The 19007-nt window shown below is 35.7% G+C and overlaps 1 protein-coding gene across 8 annotated transcripts in view; it reads right to left on the reverse strand.

Annotated features, from left to right (window-relative positions):
- Nucleotides 1–19007, reverse strand: part of LOC123560143 (uncharacterized) — a 121148-nt gene that overhangs the window by 36794 nt on the left and 65347 nt on the right. For 7 of the 8 annotated variants that reach the window (XM_053546576.1, XM_053546575.1, XM_053546574.1 and 4 more), the window contains exons 4-8: nt 14332–14435; nt 12421–12607; nt 7918–8070; nt 7070–7264; nt 6460–6476 (exon numbers count right to left, since the gene is read on the reverse strand). In XM_053546576.1, coding sequence (XP_053402551.1) covers nt 6460–6476; nt 7070–7264; nt 7918–8070; nt 12421–12514 — 459 coding nt within the window. In that variant the 5' untranslated portion in view covers nt 12515–12607; nt 14332–14435. The remainder of the gene's footprint in view (nt 1–6459; nt 6477–7069; nt 7265–7917; nt 8071–12420; nt 12608–14331; nt 14436–19007) is intronic. The other variant, XM_053546571.1, reaches the window with a different exon arrangement.

Raw genomic sequence — 19007 nt, forward strand, 5'->3', positions numbered from 1 at the left:
AAAACAAGAGATAAATCTGGAAAAGTGTTTCATTAAGTTGGATATTATATAGTATATGTATTCAAAAATAGAATCCAAAGATTTCTTGTGAAAATATAAAATATGTATGGTTTCATGAAAGATTTTGTTACATGAGTATAACCATAAGAGTAAGACATTTCTGTCATTGTTTCTTCTTAATCTGTCTTTCACCTCTGGTAATAAATGACTATTTAAAACAAGAGGGCCATGATGGCCCTATATCGCTCACCTGTTATCATTGCACCTGAGGACAAGAAGGTCCTCAGAAAAAATATCTAAGTCCAAAGGACAGTAACAACAAAGAGAAAAAATTTAACCAAAAAGAAAAAAAAATTCTTACAAGGTTCAGATATGTCAAAATACACCTAAAAATTGGAGGTACCATCCATGCTGTACCACAGAAAAGTGGTCTTGGTTTTTCCCTACGGCCAATAATAAAAAAGTTACTAAATATAAGCTATTTATAGTAACGTAAAAGGAAAGTAATTAAAAAAAAAAATTATTGTAAGTGAACAAAAGAAGGATCTGCCAAATAAATCTGTTGACATAAATGAAATTTCAGATCAGTATCTTCATTAGTTACGGAGATATACCCATTTTAATTTGAAATAAAGGGAGGTAATTTGACATAAAATCAGTCCATAGTTATCTACCCTGATTGGCTCAGTCCAACTAATGACATTAATGAAATTTCAAATAAGTCCTTTAAGTACTTACTGACATAAATCTATTTTGATTACAATCAGGGGAGGTAATCAGATATAAAATAACTCTGAACCTACACTTGGATCTGATTTGTCATGAAATCCAAGAATTATTGTTGTTGAAGTTATTTTGGAAGTTTGTATCAAATAAAACCATAAATGAAGTCTCTATATGGCTGCAAAAGCCAAATTAGCCAATTTTGGACCTTTAAGGGGCCATAACTCTGGAACCCATGAGGAAATCTGGCCAGTTCAAGAAAGGACCCAAGACCTTGTGGTGATACAAGTTGTGTGCAAGTTTGTTTAAAATCAAATCATAAATGAAGCTGCTATTGTGCAGACAAGGTCAAAACAGCTAATTCTGGCCCTTTCAGGGGCCATAACTCTAGAACCCATAAAGAAATCTGGCCAGTTCAAGAAAGGAACCGAGATCTTATGGTGATACAAGTTGTGTGCCAGTTTGGTAACAAGAGGACCATGATGATCCTGAATCGCTCACCTCTTCCCACATGACCCAGTTTTGAGTATGACGTCGTTTTTTCTATTATTTGACATAGTGACCTAGTTTTTGAGCTCATGTGACCCAGTTTTGAACTTGACCTAGATATTATCAAGATAAAAATTCTGACCAATTTTCATGAAGATCCATTGAAAAATATGGTCTCTAGAGAGGTCAAAAGATTTTAATAATTTTAGACCTACTGACCTAGTTTTTGACCGCAGTTGACCCAATTTCGAACTTGACCTAGATATCATCAAGATGAACATTCAGACCAACTTTCATACAGATCCTATGAAAAGTATGGCCTCTAGAGAGGTCACAAGGTTTTTTTATTATTTGACCTACTGACCTAGTTTTTTATGGCAAGTGACCCAGTTTCAAACTTGACTCAGATATCATCAAGGTGAACATTCTGACCAATTTTTATGGAGATCCATTCACAAGTATGGTCTCTAGAGAGGTCACAAGGTTTTTCTATTTTTAGACCTAATGACCTAGTTTTTGACCGCACATGACCCTGTTTCGAACTTGATCTAGATATCATCAAGATGAACATTCTGACCAATTTTCATACAGGTCCCATGAAAAATATGGCCTTTAGAGAGGTCACAAGGTTTTTCTATTATTTGACCTACTGACCTAGTTTTTGACGGCACATGACCCACTTTCAAACTTGACCTAGATATCATCAAGATGAACATTCAGACCAATTTTCATACAGATCCCATGAAAAATATGGCCTCTAGAAAGGTCACAAGGTTTTTCTATTATTTGACCTATGGACCTAGTTTTTGACCGCACGTAATCCACTTTCAAACTTGACCTAGATATCATCAAGGTGAAAATTCTGACCAATTTTCATGAAGATCTCATGAAATATATGGCCTCTAGAGAGGTCACAAGGTTTTTCTATTTTTAGACCTACTGACCTAGTTTTTGACCGCATATGACCCAGTTTCGAACTTGACCTAGATATCATCAAGATGAACATTCAGACCAACTTTCATACAGATCCCATGAAAAATATGGCCTCTAGAGAGGTCACAAGGTTTTTCTATTATTTGACCTACTGACCTAGTTTTTGATGGCACGTGACCCAGTTTCGAACTTGACCTAGATTTTATCATGGTGAACGTTCTGACCAATTTTCATGAAGATCTTGTGAAACATATGGCCTCTAGAGAGGTCACAAGGTTTTTCTATTTTTAGACCTACTGACCTAGTTTTTGAGGGCACGTGACCCAGTTTCGAACTTGACCTAGATATCATCAAGGTGAACATTCTGACCAAGTTTCATCAAGATCTTGTGAAATATATGGCCTCTAGAGAGGTCACAAGGTTTTTCTATTTTTAGACCTACTGACCTAGTTTTTGATGGCACGTGACCCAGTTTCGAACTTGACCTAGATATCATCAAGGTGAACATTCTGACCATTTTTCATAAAGATCCCATGAAAAATGTGACCTCTAGAGTGGTCACAAGCAAAAGTTTATGGACGGACGCACGCATGGACGGACGCACGGACGCACGACGGACACCGCGCGATCACATAAGCTCATCTTGTCACTTTGTGACAGGTGAGCTAAAAATCAAATCATAAATAAAGCTGCTATTGTGCAGACAAGGTCAAAATAGCTAATTTTGGCCCTTTCAGGGGCCATAACTCTTGAACCCATAATGGGATCTGGCCAGTTCAAGAAAGGAACCGAGATCTTACGGTGATACAAGTTGTGTGCAAGTTTGGTTAAAATAAAATCATAAATGAAACCATTATCGTGCAGACAAGAAATTGTTTGACGGACGGACTGACGACGGACGAAGGGTGATCACAAAAGCTCACCTTGTCACTATGTGACAGGTGAGCTAAAAAAAAAGAAACATATACTACTAGGAAATTTTGTATTGTAGATGCTTATTATAAAGTAGAAAAATACAGCTAATTTAATTTCGTATTTTCTAAGGAAAAATATTCAAATTGCGTTACCACGGCAACATAAGTATTAAACTCCTTTTTTTCTATTATCATACTTAAAAACAACAGATTAATTTGAAATTATGTTTCTAATAAGTTAGATATTTTAAATCATAAGTATCCAGGAAAAGAAATGTGAAAAACACACAAAACTACTTTAAAATATTCAGTTTTATGGTATATTTTGTAACAAAAGTAATTATCGTAAGAACATAACATTTCAGTCATTCCTTCTGCATCATTTGTTTTTCACTGGCTAATTATAATGGAAAATATTAAAGAAAGTGAACATTCTATTACAATGGAATTATACATTGTATATCCCTAATTGAAAATACAAATCAATAACCTCTGTGAAATATAATTTGAATTATGTAACCATGGCAACATATACACTAAATTCCTTTATCTAAAACTAGATGCCCACGGGCAACATGTCGAGCCCGTCAGCTGTCAAAAGGACTGGGAGTTGCACACGACACTCTGTCCACACAAAAATTCTTACCAGTAGAGACAGGTCAAAATGCACCTCAAAATTGGATGTAACATGCATGTTGTACTACAGGAAAGTGGTCTTGATTTTTCCCTACGACCAGTAATAAACAAGAGGACCATGATGGTCCTGAATCGCTCACCTATCCCCACATGACCCAGTGTTGAACTGAGTATGACATCATTATTTCTATTATTTGACATAGTGACCTAGTTTTTGAGCACATGTGACCTAGATATCATCAAGATAAAAAATTCTGACTAATTTTCATGAAGATCCATTGAAAAATATGACCTCTAGAGAGGTCACAAGGTTTTTCTATTATTTGACCTAATGACCTAGTTTTAGAAGGCACGTGACCCACTTTTAAACTTGACCTAGATATCATCAAGATGAACATTCTCACCAATTTTCATGAAGATCTCGTGAAAAATATGGCCTCTAGAGAGGTCACAAGATTTTTCGATTTTTCGACCTACTGTCCTAGTTTTTGATCGCACATGACCCAGTTACGAACCTGACCTAGATATCACCAAGCTGAACATTCTCACCAATTTTCATGAAGATCCATTGAGAAATATGGTCTCTAGAGACACCACAAGGTTTTTCTATTTTTAGACCTACTGACCTAGTTTTTGACCGCACGTGACCAAGTTTCAAACTTGACCTAGATATCATCAAGACGAACATTCTGACCAATTTTCATGAAGATCTCTTGAAAAATATGGCCTCTAGAGAGGTCACAATGTTTTTCTATTTTTAAATCTACTGACCTAGTTACTGACCGCACGTGACCCAGTTTCGAACCTGACCTAGATATCATCAAAGTGAACATTCTGACCAATTTTCATAAAGATCCCATGAAAAATATGGCCTCTAGAGAGGTCACAAAGTTTTTCTATTTTCAGACCTACTGACCTAGTTTTTGACCGCACGTGACCCAGTTTCAAACTTGACCTAGATATCATCAAGGTGAACATTCTGACCAATTTTCATGAAGATCCATTGAAAAATATGACCTCTAGAGAGGTCACAAGGTTTTTCTATTTTTAGACCTACTGACCTACTTTTTGACCCCACGTGACCCAGTTTCGAAACTGACCTAGATATCATCAAGGTGAACATTCTGACCAATTTTCATGAAGATCTCATGAAAAATATGGCCTCTACAGACACCACAAGGTTTTTCTATTTTTAGATCTACTGACCTAGTTTTTGACCTCACGTGACCCAGTTTCGAACTTGATCTAGATATCATCAAGATGAACATTCTGACCAATTTTCATGAAGATCCATTGAGAAATATGGCCTCTAGAGAGGTCACAAGGTTTTTCTATTTTTAGACCTAGTGACCTAGTTTTTGACCCCACGTGACCCAGTTTCGAACTTGACCTAGATATCATCAAGGTGAACATTCTGACCAATTTTCATGAAGATCTCATGAAAAATATGGCCTCTAGAGAGGTCACAAGGTTTTTCTATTTTTAGATCTACTGACCTAGTTTTTGACCGCACGTGACCCAGTTTCGAACTTGACCTAGATATCATCAAGATGAACATTCTGACCAACTTTCATAAAGATCCCATGAAAACTGTGACCTCTAGAGATGTCACAAGGAAAAGTTAACGCACGCACGGACGACGGATGACGGACGCCACGCGATCACAAAAGCTCACCTTGTCACTTTGTGACAGGTGAGCTAAAAAGTTACAGTATAAGCTATTTATAGTAACAACAAAGGGAAGTAATTCTAAGTTCTTGCGCACGACACTTCGTCTCATGCTGGTGAACAATTGTGCCAAGTTACCTCAAAATCCCTCTATGCATGAAAAAGTAATGCTCCAGACAAAGTCATTCTTGTATCTGACCTTTTAAATCTAAGTGTGACCTTGACCTTAGACCTAATGACCTGTTTCTTGCACATGACACTCCGTCTCATGGTGGTGAACATTTGTGCCAAGTTACATCAAAATCCCTCTATGCATGAAGAAGAAATGCTCCGGACAAAATTGTCATTCTTGTATCCTTTGACCTCTAAGTGTGACCTTGACCTTAGAGCTAGAGACCTGATTCTAGCGCATGACACTCCGTTTCATGATGGTGAACAATTGTGCCAAGTTACATCAAAAACCCTCCATGCATGAAGAAGAAATGCTCCGGACAAAGTCATTATTGAATTATGTGTGACCTTGACCTTTGAGATAGGAACCTGGGGTTTGCGCATGACACTCCGTCTTACTGAGGTTAACATTCATGCCAAATATAAACAAGATTGCTCCATGCATGTTAAAGTTATGGTCCGGACAAACAAATCCGGACGGACGCACGCACGCCTATAAACTGAACAGCCATTTGGACAACTATGTCTTCACTTCCGCAAGGGGGCTCGACAAAAATACTTAATCAATACAACAGCTTTAGTTCGAGTACTTTTCTATTACAGGTCATATATTGTTAACTTAGTCATACATACTCAAGACTCTTTCATTGCTATAACAGCATGATTCAAAGTTGGTTACCATGGCAACATATATAAAGCAATAGTTTTTGGTATTGTAAGGTTGCATTCAACATGTATGTATATGTCAATAAACTATCAACTGAGTTGGTTAAACATGTCTTCCTCCATACTATAACTCACTTTCTCAGATAGTGTAACTAAAATTATAATGTAGATAGCACAAAAGATGAAACATCTTAGAACTACTGGTATCAATATACAACAGTCAACTTTATTCATCAATTCTATGACAAAATCATTATACCTGTATTTGATAATCTCCTGAATAAAGAGTAATTCTTCAGTAGTTTTCTATTAAAGTGTATATTTTGATAACATAGTCATACATTCTCAAGACCCTCTAATTACTATAAAAGCATGATGTACAGTTGGTTTTGTTATGGTACCATAGCATTTAAAATGCATGTTTTAAATGTTTCTGTCAATAAACTCTTAATGGACTTGTATGAATATACAACTGTCAACATTATTTACCAAAAGGCAACATATCTTCTTTAAACACAAAAAAGCCTACTTTTCTTAATACACAGACTGACAACAGGATGCTGCCAGTATATAAAATGTACTTTATTTGCAGATTGTGAGAAGTGCAAATAGCATGTTGAACAAGCACATTTATTGTTATCATTATGTTAGCCCTTAACCTGCTAAACTTGTAAAATAGACTACTCCATCTTTCAGTAGAGACAGTACCATTTACAGTTTAAAGGTGTTCTCATAGAAAATGTATCGACTGAATAGCAAACAGTGCAGATCATGATCAAACTGCACATACATGTCTCATGCAGTCCAACAGTTAAAATCATACACAGTTTTAACAGCTTTCAAAGATATAAAAATATAGGGGTTGTTACCTAGTAAAACTCTCCACAGACCATACCACAGCACAATGTTGTTTTTATTCTGACCCGCAGCATTGTCAAAATGGAATTTGCCATCTATCTCCCCATGGCCATACCAATATAGGTAGTGGTGTACCATGCTGACAATGCTGTCTGCCCCCTTACCAAATGAGTCACTTTCATCCACAAGATAAAACACTTGTTTTCCTGAAAAAAAATTAAGTCCTTACCATATATCAGAAACATTTACAGTCTTCAATCTAATCAAAATTCATTCCTGGGGCAATAAAATTTATTAAAATGTTATAGAAGAATATGATTATAGTAACTGCAGTGAGATTTTTACATCATTTAGGTAAATGTCAAACATTTACTGTGTAGAATGTGTAAGAAAATTGACCCAGCTGTTATGATAACTAACTGTGTATAGAGTGCAAAGCTAGAAAAATCTTTGTTCTTTAAAAAAAGATTACGTGACTTGTACCTCTGTGAATCTACTTCATACTAACATCAGACTGTTATGGGGAAAATAGAATGTATTCTGAAAGTTACTGAGATACACTAGTACTTTTAATTATTTCTTTCACCTCACAACTTCTCAGTCAGAAACTGGTTCATTAATTTTGAAAATAATCACATCAAAATCAATTTATTAGAAAAAAATACAATTTATTGATATATTTTAATTTTAATTAATAAATCAAAATTCTTAGTATTTATAATTATTTTCAGCCTAATAAGATATATTTTATACAAGTACTGTGTTAAGCATTCAATTGTTCTTGTACAGTTTTGACAGAGATATAAATAAATAATTACATGAAAATTACAATAGGAGCTAGTGGATGCATGTTGCTTACCTGATCCCTCACAGCACATCCCAAATACGTTGCATTTTCTTGGGGTCTTGAAGTAAACCGGGCCAACTTCCTGGCTGTAGTGGGGTATATGTACCTGTTGAGCATAGTCCCAGCTGTAGTGGAACGAGCCATCAAAGGAACATGGTATATTATCTGAAAGAAGATACATTACATGTAAGTTGCAAACATAACCTAAATATTACATTAGTATTATGAAATGTTTTTATTAACTTACCACAAAATAATTTTAAAGTTATCATAGAATCCATTTTCTTAGGATCATATTTTTTACACAGCAAGGCTCAAATATTGAAAAAAAAATCATTATATGAGCCGTGCCATGAGAAAACAAACATAGTGCGTTTGGGACCAGCATGGATCCCTACAAGCCTGCTCATCCGTATAGTCTGGCCAGGACTCTTGTTGGTCACTTTCAAAGTCTAGATTGCAATTAAGGGAACTGTTAGCAAACATCATGGATCCTGACCAGACTGCATGGATGTGCATGTAGGGATCCATGCTGGCCGCAAACACACTATGTTTGTTTTCTAATGGTGCGGCTCATATCCTAAATTCCCACTATAAATATACAATCATCCTGTTACAAAACATTATGAACCAACAATACTGGCAATAGAGTAGTTCCTAGACAGAAATTACATGACTAATATGATATCCACTGCAAAAACATTTACATTTTATAAATTCCTTGGCTTTGCTACTACATTCTATTTTTTTGTATTAAGTAATACATTTAGGGAGTGTGTCCAGTGGATATTACTGTCTGGGGACTACTTATGTGACAGAACTGTTCAGTGTTTTGCTGTAAAACAGTCTAAAAACTGACCAATGCCATTCATAAATCTGCTGCATTTGAAAATTTAATTACAGTAACAGGGATCCAAGATTTTTTTGTGAACTAAGAGAGAGAAAAACTAAACATCTACACCAAAGACAGAGCACTGTTAAACTGTATCAAAAGGATTATGCAATTTTATACTTATTAGCATGCTAGTAAGTGGCAATTGTATCTGTCTTTACAAACCTGTGCAGCCTGATCATGACCTGCACTAGTTGCTATTCTATCAGTGAAGTTTCAATGAATACCAAATTATGAACAATATTCAAAGGTAGTGAAAGATTGAAAAAATGGAAGTAGTCAAATTTAGAAAATCAGCAAGGTAAGAATTTTAATATGACTGAATTGATAATAGATGGTTATTAATAATATGATATTACTCTTTTCAAAACTACATTTTCAATGTATGTATAGTAAAATCAGGCAGATTAATTAAATTTATTCATGAATCTCACCATCACTTTTGTATTCTGGAGGCAAGAGACTGTAATTAAGTTTACTATCCATGCATTGTTGCCTGTAATATTCCCTTTGTTGCTTTGCAGCATTTAAATGAGCTTGATACTCAACAAGAAGAGCTGTTTTTCCTCTTCTGGCAAATTCCCACTATTACTTATCTCATATGAAAATTTTTGACATTGCTGACAAATATCTGTACAGGGTTTGCAAACACTTATGTAAGGACACAGGTCATGCCATGTTCTTTGAAATGTCCTCAGACTAACTGTTGTGTACTGTAATTGCGTGGCAAGCTTTTCATAATTCTGATGTATGTCAGACACAGTATTATCTGATGGTAAGATAAGAACATGTGATTCTTTGAAATTTGGTAATCTACTGGGCAATGGAAGCCCGTTATCCCGGGTATATCTACAAATAAATGTTTTTATCCGTTCTCGGTCTTCAAAGGTAAGGCTATGTGAGGGTTGGGCACCTTTTCTGCCATGAATACGAGGTTTTAAGCCATCAACATCCAATGACCGACCTATTGCCTGCAACTTTTTCTTGTCAATGCCATGAGCAAAGCAGAATGTAGCTCTACAAACTCTTTTACCAGACAAATAAAATTCCTGATATGGCCTTTCCCTCCCTTTTTTAACATGCTTCTTACCATCTGTTAAACTGTCAGAGTGCCTGTGACCTAGTAACTCGGACTTAAGTGCTATATCTAACTCATCTCTAGACAACTCTTTGTAGTTTTCCCTCAACTCAATCAAAAAATCAAAATCTACAACAGTACTACATGGTTTTCCGTAGAATGATTTGCATCCACATGTATCTGTTTTGAATTGGGCTTGGCAGTTGTACTCTTTAAAATCTGCTTCATTAAACTCTAGAGGGACATGTTCACTGTCATCATCAATGTCAGAATCATAATTAATATCAGACTCTTCATCCCTTGTATCTGCTGTCGGACTACATAAAACTGAGGGGTTTTGTTGGTTCGGCTGTGGTGTTAATATTCTGTCGTTAAAGTACAAATTGTCAACTTCATTCAGCTCTTCAATAAAGTCTTGATCTTGAAAATCTGTTAGCTCATATGGTACTGTGCTTGTAGCACTAGATTGACCCATTTTAAACGATAAATTTCATTTTAAATTTCCCTCGGTATGACACTGTTCCTGGTATCTATAAATAAACATGGGTTAGCAACAAGATTTACTTCCGGGTACCTGTACGTGACAAGTTAATAATTCTTTCTAAGACTTCGAGGCAATATTTCATATATATTACGCTAACAACTGTTTATAAAGGTACTTACCTAATCAGTAAACAGTATTACAAGTCTCATATCCTATCACGGTTGGACAGAAAGTAGTTTTACGAAAGTAAACTTCACATGCTTTCTTGGTAAATCCGAAACCGGAAACAATTTAAGCAAAGGGGAAACAATCAATTTTGACCAAAATATTTTTGCTTTAGGCGTAATACCATTAAATTTTTTACATGCCCGACGTCTAAATATTCATTCTCTTAGAAGTTGTTATTAATCATGTAACAAATACTCGTATTTTAACGGTCAAACCTTTGCTAATTGAAACAGGTGGTAGAAAGCAGCGCGCGTAAACTTGGCGCAACTTTAAACGTCTTTTCTCGATATTACGTCATGCCGCATCTGGACCGGTTTTCAAAGACGACGTCACATATAACAAGTGACCCCGAGGGTGGGGCCTCTTTTAACCCAAGGGGCATAATTTGAACAATCTTGTTAGAGATTCACTAAGCAATGCTTCATACCAAATATCAAAGGCCTAGGTCTTGAACTTTCAGACAAGAAGGTTTTGTTTTCCTATATAAGTCTATGTTAAACTTGGGACACCCAGGGCAGGGCCTCTTTTGACCAAAGGGGAATAATTTGAAAATTTTGGTAGAGGAACACTAGGCAAGGCAACATACCAAATATCAAAAGCCTATTCCTTACAGTTTCAGGCAAGAAGATTTCTAAAGTTTTTTCCTATATACTAAGTCTATGTAAAACTTGAGACCCCCAGGGCAGGGCCTCTTTTCACCCCAGGGGCATAATTTGAACAATTTTGGTAAAGGAACAAAAGGCAATGCAACATACCAAATATCAAGAGTCTAGGCCTTGCAGTATCAGACAAGAAGATTTTTAGAGTTTTTTTCCTATATAAGTCTATGTAAAACTTGTGACCCCCGGAGCGGGGCCTCTTTTCACCCCAGGGGCACAATTTGAATAGTCTTCATAGAGGACCATTAAATGATGTCGCATGCCAAATATCAAGGCTCTAAGCCTTTCAGTTTTGGACAAGAAGATTTTTAAAGTTTTTCTTTTCGGTTGCCATGGCAACCAGAGTTCTGCATGGAATTCAATTCTTTGAACAATTTTGAAAGGGAACCACCCAAGGATCATTCCTGTGAAGTTTGATGTAATTCTGCCAAGTGGTTTTCAAAAAGAAGATTTTTTTAGAAAATGTTGACGGACGGATGACACACGACTGACGACGAACATTGAGCGGTCACTGAAGTTCACCATGAGCCTTTGGCTCAGGTGAACTAAAAATGTGGCCAAATTTCAGCTATTTAGCGTCAATTTGGCAGTTCCTCTCAAAAAGTGGCTACAACTTTCTGACGCCCAGTGGAGGCCCTGCATGGCAACCAAAATGCTACAGTGAAATTTCTAAATTACTGGCTTTTGGAAATTACTGACTTTTAAAGGTGAAATACTAACATTGATATTGACAGGCTGTAATTTAAATTTTGCTATAAATAGATACAGAAATTTACACAAGGCAACCAAAATCTCTAAAATAGTGTTTGATATGATTTTCTATTTAAAAATTTCTGACTCCTTGGTTCAAAACAATTGTATCAGCCTTGTCTATAAAGTGAAGAACAGCTGAATTTCTAATTTACGTTAACTGTTTGCTGTACATGTGTTACTCAAGATTGAAACAAGGGCTGTCGGAAGAGACAGGGCACTCTAGTTAGTATTTCAATACTGAAATAGTGTATGAGAAAGCTAGAGCAATCACTAAGTGACTAATACCCCCTGTAATACTGTTTTCTCTGAGGAAACAAAACATTACATTAGTGCAAAGTTTTCTTAATTGACAAGATAAAATAGATGTTTTGACTCAAACCAAAAAATCTCATGGCAATGAAATTAAATGAAAACACATTACCTTTATGGGGTTTGTAGTAAGGCTCATAGTCATAGGTGTATGCAGCAGTGAGAAGTTTCTGTACTCTATGGACTGTGGGGCTAGACACGTTCATTCAGATAACGCTGACCACTCACAAACCTTGGCATGGCATTCTCTTGTACAAATACTGTCAACTCAACCTGACTGGAATCTGAGGACTTGCTTCCTGGAATAGATTAGGTGATTTTCTCGTTCTATTCAAAATACTGGGATTATTTTATAATTTTAAACAGTATTTTGAAGTTACAATTTTACCTGCTTTTGTTAATATAATTTCAAAATCTGCTTTTGTTTCTGTAACTTCAAATGAGCATGTATTAGTTTTGGAACAGTTGAAATATGTTATTACAAGAGGGCCATGATGGCCCTATATCGCTCACCTGAGTACCATTGCTCAAAATGATATGATCAAATTTTGCCATACAGCACATAGGCATACACATTTTAAAAATATCATCAGGATAAACATTTTCTTGTAACAGTCCCTTCTGACCTAGTCAGGGCCAATTTCCATACCAAGTCTGAGGATCATAGGCTCAAATGCTGCATTTTTGTACTAATACTATTCCTTACAGACAGACAGATAGACAACCTGAAACCAGTATACCCCCCTTACACCTTACAACTTTGTTGTCGGGTGGGGAGTGGGGGTACAATAAAGGGAGGTAATCTGACATAAAATCAGTCCATATTTATCTACCTTGATTGTCTCAGTCCAACTAATGACAATAATGAAATTTCAAATAATTCCTATAAGTACTTACTGAATATAATAAATGAAGCTGCTATTGTGCAGGCAAACTCAAAATAGCTAATTCTGGCCCTTTCAGGGACCATAACTCTGGAACCCATAATGGAATCTGGCCAGTCAAGAGAAAGGAAAGATTTGTGTGCAAGTTTGGTAAAAATCAAATCATATATAAAGCTGCTATTGTGCAGACAAGGTCAAAATAGCTAATTTTGCCCCTTTCAGGGACCATAACTTTGGAATCCATAATGGGATCTGGCCAGTTCAAGAATGGAACTGAGATCTTATGGTGATACAAGTTGTGCATAAGTTTGGTTAAAATAAAATCATAAATGAAACCTCTATCGTGCAGACAAGAAATTGTTGACGGACGGACATCTGGCCGAAATGAAAGATAGGGTTGTTCCTTTTGTTATTTTCTTTTGTTTGAATAGGGGACCCTGACCCTTTATTCTGTTCTTAACGGATTGAAGCTATTGTTCTCTTTTGTTCTCTTTACTGTTAGATGGCCCTCTCTTTCTTTTCAGTTGCCCGGACGGACTGACGACAGACGAAGGTTGATCACAAAGCTAACCTTGTCACTATGTGACAGGTAAGCTAAAAATAACTGAACAAGGACTTGTGATGTTATTTCAATTACATTTAAATGCTTAGGATATGAACTGTCAATATTGAAATCGGTTTGTTTACAAAATGTCACTTCAGTAACTGCAACGGTTTGTGTCTGTTGCTACAGTAATGGAACTGTACGAGGGCTTAGCGCAAGACTATTGTAACTGTATATAAATAAATAACAAGATATGATAGTCTTGTGCAAAGCCCTCGAAATTTACTGATGAGGAAATTCACCTTTATTACTAAACCAGCTCTAGTAATGTACATGTATCTTCAAGTTACTGCAATGTTATATATCATCCTTGTTAGGTTACGTTTCATAAATTTTATTTAAACTAGTTTTTCTCTTTGCTTTTTATTGTTTTTTTGTTGTTTTTTTTCAATTCATTGTAACATTGTCATGGATTTTTTTTCCAACTTCAGCATTAAAAGCTGTGGACAACCTAATGAAATCCTCTGGGTATTACTTCATGTAAGTAAGTGAGGCATTGCAGATTACAAATTACTGATTACAATTACATACATACTTGTATGAGAGCTTTCATCCTCTAGTTTCACCATACTGTACAAACTATCCAGCCAAAACAATCCAAATATCTGTACACCATATTGTTCAGTACCCAGTATAAACCTTTCAGAAATAATGAAAGACTGTTTGGTATAAAGTCAAACGGACACAATTCAGGTGATACGTCCACATTCCAGCTTTGTGGAAGAAGACCCAAGCTGCTTTGTGATAATTATTTCAGACATGGGCAAGAATCTGAATAGAACCAGACCTTATGCAAGTCAGCAGCATGACTTTCTCGTATAATGACCGCAGCAGAGCTAGACCTAACAGAGGTCCAGTGCAGAGCTAGACCTAAAAGATGTCCAGTGCAAGTAATTCTAACTCACCTACATTAACCACTCAGCCATAGAGGTCCAAATCAGACTCAGGCATATGGTATTATATGTAAGGTAAGGTAAGCTATAACACATGGCATTGCTGCTTGCTAAACAAGAGCTGTCACCGGAGACAGCTTGCTCGACAATTTTGATGCTAGATTGTGAAACTGGGCATATCTGAAGAAACCGGAGCTGCCACACTCCAATGTGAATGAAGGTATTGGACAATAGTTTGAGTCTGTGTTAAAAGTATTAAGTAATAAGAGAGATAAAGATAAAGTGTATCAAAACATTAAATAAGTATAAAAGGGACAATACATCAAAATTAAACTAAATTCGTAGCAAAAAGGGGGCATAATTCACAAAATATTGATGCAAGAGTGACTGCCCTTGTGCCAAGTGATGTGGAACAACTACTTTAAGTTAAAATCAAATCCATTTAGTAACTGAGATAAAGCCTAAGTAAACAAGAGCACCGCCTTGCAGGTGCAGACGCTCATCTGACTTTTTTGTCTCTGTGTAATAGAAATATCGTCCAACTCATGATTTTCTTATTCCAAAAAGGGCCACAATTCTTGCAAAAAGCAAGATGGAGTTATGTTTCTTGCTCTACAGAGTCAGCTTATGATGGTGAACAACTGTTGCATTTTTCAAAGTAATAGCTTTGATAGTTTAGGAGAAAAGTTTACCTAAACATAAAACTTAACCAATAAATCTGATATTTTTTAAGTCCAAAAAGGGCCATAATTCTTGCAAGAAGCAGGCTTGAGTTACTGGTATGTTTCTTGCTGTACAGGGTCAGTTTATGATGGAGAACAAGTGCTGCAAGTTTCAAACCAAAAGCTTTGATAGTTTAGGAGAAAAGCTGACCTAAACATAAAACTTAACCAAGAAATCTGATATTTCCTAAGTCCAAAAGGGCCATAATTTTTGCAAAAAGCAGGATGGACTTATGTTTCTTGCTGTACAGGGTCAGCTACTGATGGTGAACAAGTGTTGCAAGTTTCAAAGCAATACCTTTGACATTTCGGAGAAAAGCTGACCTAAACATAAAACTTAACCAGGCAATGCTGATGCCGATGCTGACGCCGATCAAGTGATTACAATACCTCATCATTTTCCCCCCCCAAAAAATAGATGAACTAAAAAGGGGATAATTTATGAAATACTGTGCAAGAGTTATGGCGCTTGTGTCATATTAATGAGTGATGATGCTGAACAATAATTTTAAGTGTAAATCAAATCCTTTCTGCAATAACAGAGAAAGAGTGAAAATGCATCAAAATCATCTTTTAATTCTATGTAAAAGGGGGCATAATTCATGAAAACTTGGTGCCAGAGTTATGAGCCTTGTGGCATATGATGTGGGAGAATTTGGAACAACTTCTGAAGTCCATGTTGTATAGCCATTCTGCCTCACTGCTATTTCACACTACAAAAGAAAAAACTTTTTTTTCAAACTGTTCAGAAAATATATAGACTACTAGATGTAACTAAAATAAGTAATTGAGCAATTTAATAACAACCTAACATTCATGACCTGTATCTTAAAATTAGAGAAGAAATTTTATGCAAGGTTATTAAACAGCCAGTCATGCAAAACAAAAATGATCAAACTAAACAAGTCTTCGGCTTAACATGTCACTTGACCTTCCTTGCAACCTAAAAGTATTTCAGCTATTTGAAATTCCATATATTGCAAATTTGTTCATCAGAAGAAACTAGATGCCCACAGACAACACGCTCGCCCTTTGACCCCTGTGACCTTGACCTTTAAGATAGTCTTTCTCATTGAGTTAAACATTCATGCCAAATATAATCAAGATTCCTCAATGCATGTCAAAGTTATGGGCCGGACAAGATCTGACCTTTAACCTCCAACTGTGACCTTGACCTTTGAGATAGGAACCTAGGGTTTGGGCATGTTTGCTATTCAGTGAGTATCTTTTTTGGTAAGCATTTCCCTTCTAACAGCTAATTGTACTGTCCAAATTCAAAGATGGACAAGTTCATAGAAATTAAGCAGGGTGAAAAGCCTTGTCACTCAATAATTTCAGATAATGAACACTGAGTCAAAACCAATTCAACAGATGGAGAACAACTTTGGGGAAAAGCAAAACAGATTTGTGTTACTGTAGAATGAAGAACATTAGCTTGATACTTCCCTTGAAAAGTTGTATGATAAAGTGCAAGGATAACCAAATATTACCTTGGTCCCATTCAGTTGAAAGCCTTCCCTTCCTCTGACATTTTCCTTATAACCTTTATCCAAGATGTTGCGGTTTATCAAAATAAATATGCTTTTTATGAGTAGGTTTCTAAATAAAATGATTAATCCAACTTAAATTTAACAGAGGGCCACTAAAAGAAAACCTGCCCTTACTCATTTTCCAATCCAATGAAATTTAGTATAGATAATGCTTTTGAAAATTACAAAGAAGTCAACAATAAAAACCAAGGAAGGACCAATCTACTTCTTGGACATGATCAGGGGAAGTAACTGACTAATGTTTCCCCATTGCATATCGGATACTTTCAATCCAATATCATTTGTGGATACTGATGTAGGATTTATGTACCACATGTTTTATGTATTCTATATCAATGCTAAAAGCTATGATTTATTTCATTTAAAGTTAAATCATAATGATGTTTGTATTTCTTAAGAATGACAGTTACCTTTTTTTTATCCTGCAATGTCAGTTATTATCTTGAACGTTTTCTCCCATGTTTATGCATGTATCTTTTTGTTATTTCATATTTCCAAGGAGTACATTGCACTTTAAGTAAATTGTCACCATTTATTAACTTTACTCCATCCATTTATCTGTATTTTGTGTGAATGTTAACTTCCTAAAACTTTTCCTGAAATTTATGGAGGCTGCCATGTTGTTTACTGCAGTGTGTAGAAATACATCCATTTTCATATTCTAATGCAGCATATTTGTATCATTTTGTGTAATGTTCATTGATAGGATGTTAGAAACATATTTTAATCATTAACTGTCACTGAAACTTTACATTATTGTTCATTTTTGTGAAAGAAGTGCGTACAATTTGTTAGGTCATTCGCGGTGTAAATTTGGAACTTTCAATCACCGGAATTCTCCATTTTATTGCATCAATTACATTTTATCTACCCAAATTGTACTCATCATTTGATTTAATACCATAAAAGATACATTGTCTTTGTGTATTATTGCTCACATTTTATTGTATGTCGTATTATTCGTAATTTTACTTGGAGATTCCGCTTAGCGTATTTTAGGATGAGATTTCCTACCCAACTCTGATTGGCTTAGAAAATTCCTATGTGCAATCTGATTGGATGAGACATCTCTCCTAAATTCCTAAACGGGTCAAAGCTTATAAATAGAGCGATCTGCCTCACTTTGGAAGAACAGTTGCGAAGGCGCCATTATTCAAATCATTATTGGTCAAAACAACTAACGTACAATTCCTAAATCCAAATTTTAGTAAGTATTTAGGAATCTTTCCTAAATATCGGTTATCCAATCTTAGGTTCATTGAATTAGTATTATATAAATACAAGTATAGATATACTTGTATACGAAATAGTTTTTAGTACGAACTTTAGGAAATAAAATCCTAAACTTAGGATTTTATCTTAGTTTTTTAGGAATACGGTTTAATATATTTACTTAGGCAACTGTTCCCATTTGAGAGCCGGCGCACTTCATGAATATGATTATTTTTAGGATTTAGGATTGCTATTAAGTATTTGTATGTTATATATATATCAGTTATAATGCATTATTGCATTTAATACAGAGTGTTAAAACTGATATCGTTGTCGTCCTCTATATTGAAGTAATACTACTGCTGGTGTATTGAAACTCCAGTAGTCCTGTATATTGTAGTGTATTTCATCAAGGCATCCTGACCCCCCTGGCTGAAGTACGCTACAAACTGGTGTCAGAAGTGGGATATTGATGCCAAAACATACTGTTTAACGAACACACAGTCCTAATTTTATGGTCACAATTCAAGGACAGCTGTACCTCATTACTGCAAAACAATTTATTTCTTTTCAACAATCAACCAGTGACGTACGTCAATGATGGCTTCACCAGATCCTGAAGTCACATTTCAGGCACCATCTAATGTAGCAAGAGGCGACCCGGAAGACGAACTTCAGGTAGAAAATAGTCTTTCTGATCATGATATGAGTGACAGAGGGAGTGTAACTGTTTCTGTCAACAGTCAACAATTACCTGAAGGCAGACGATATCTCCATCAACGGGATGGTAATAGAACTAATAATCACTGTGGTGACTATGTTCCACTACCACCT

Source organism: Mercenaria mercenaria, chromosome 6 (genome assembly GCF_021730395.1).
Source record: "Mercenaria mercenaria strain notata chromosome 6, MADL_Memer_1, whole genome shotgun sequence".
NCBI lineage: Eukaryota > Metazoa > Mollusca > Bivalvia > Venerida > Veneridae > Mercenaria > Mercenaria mercenaria.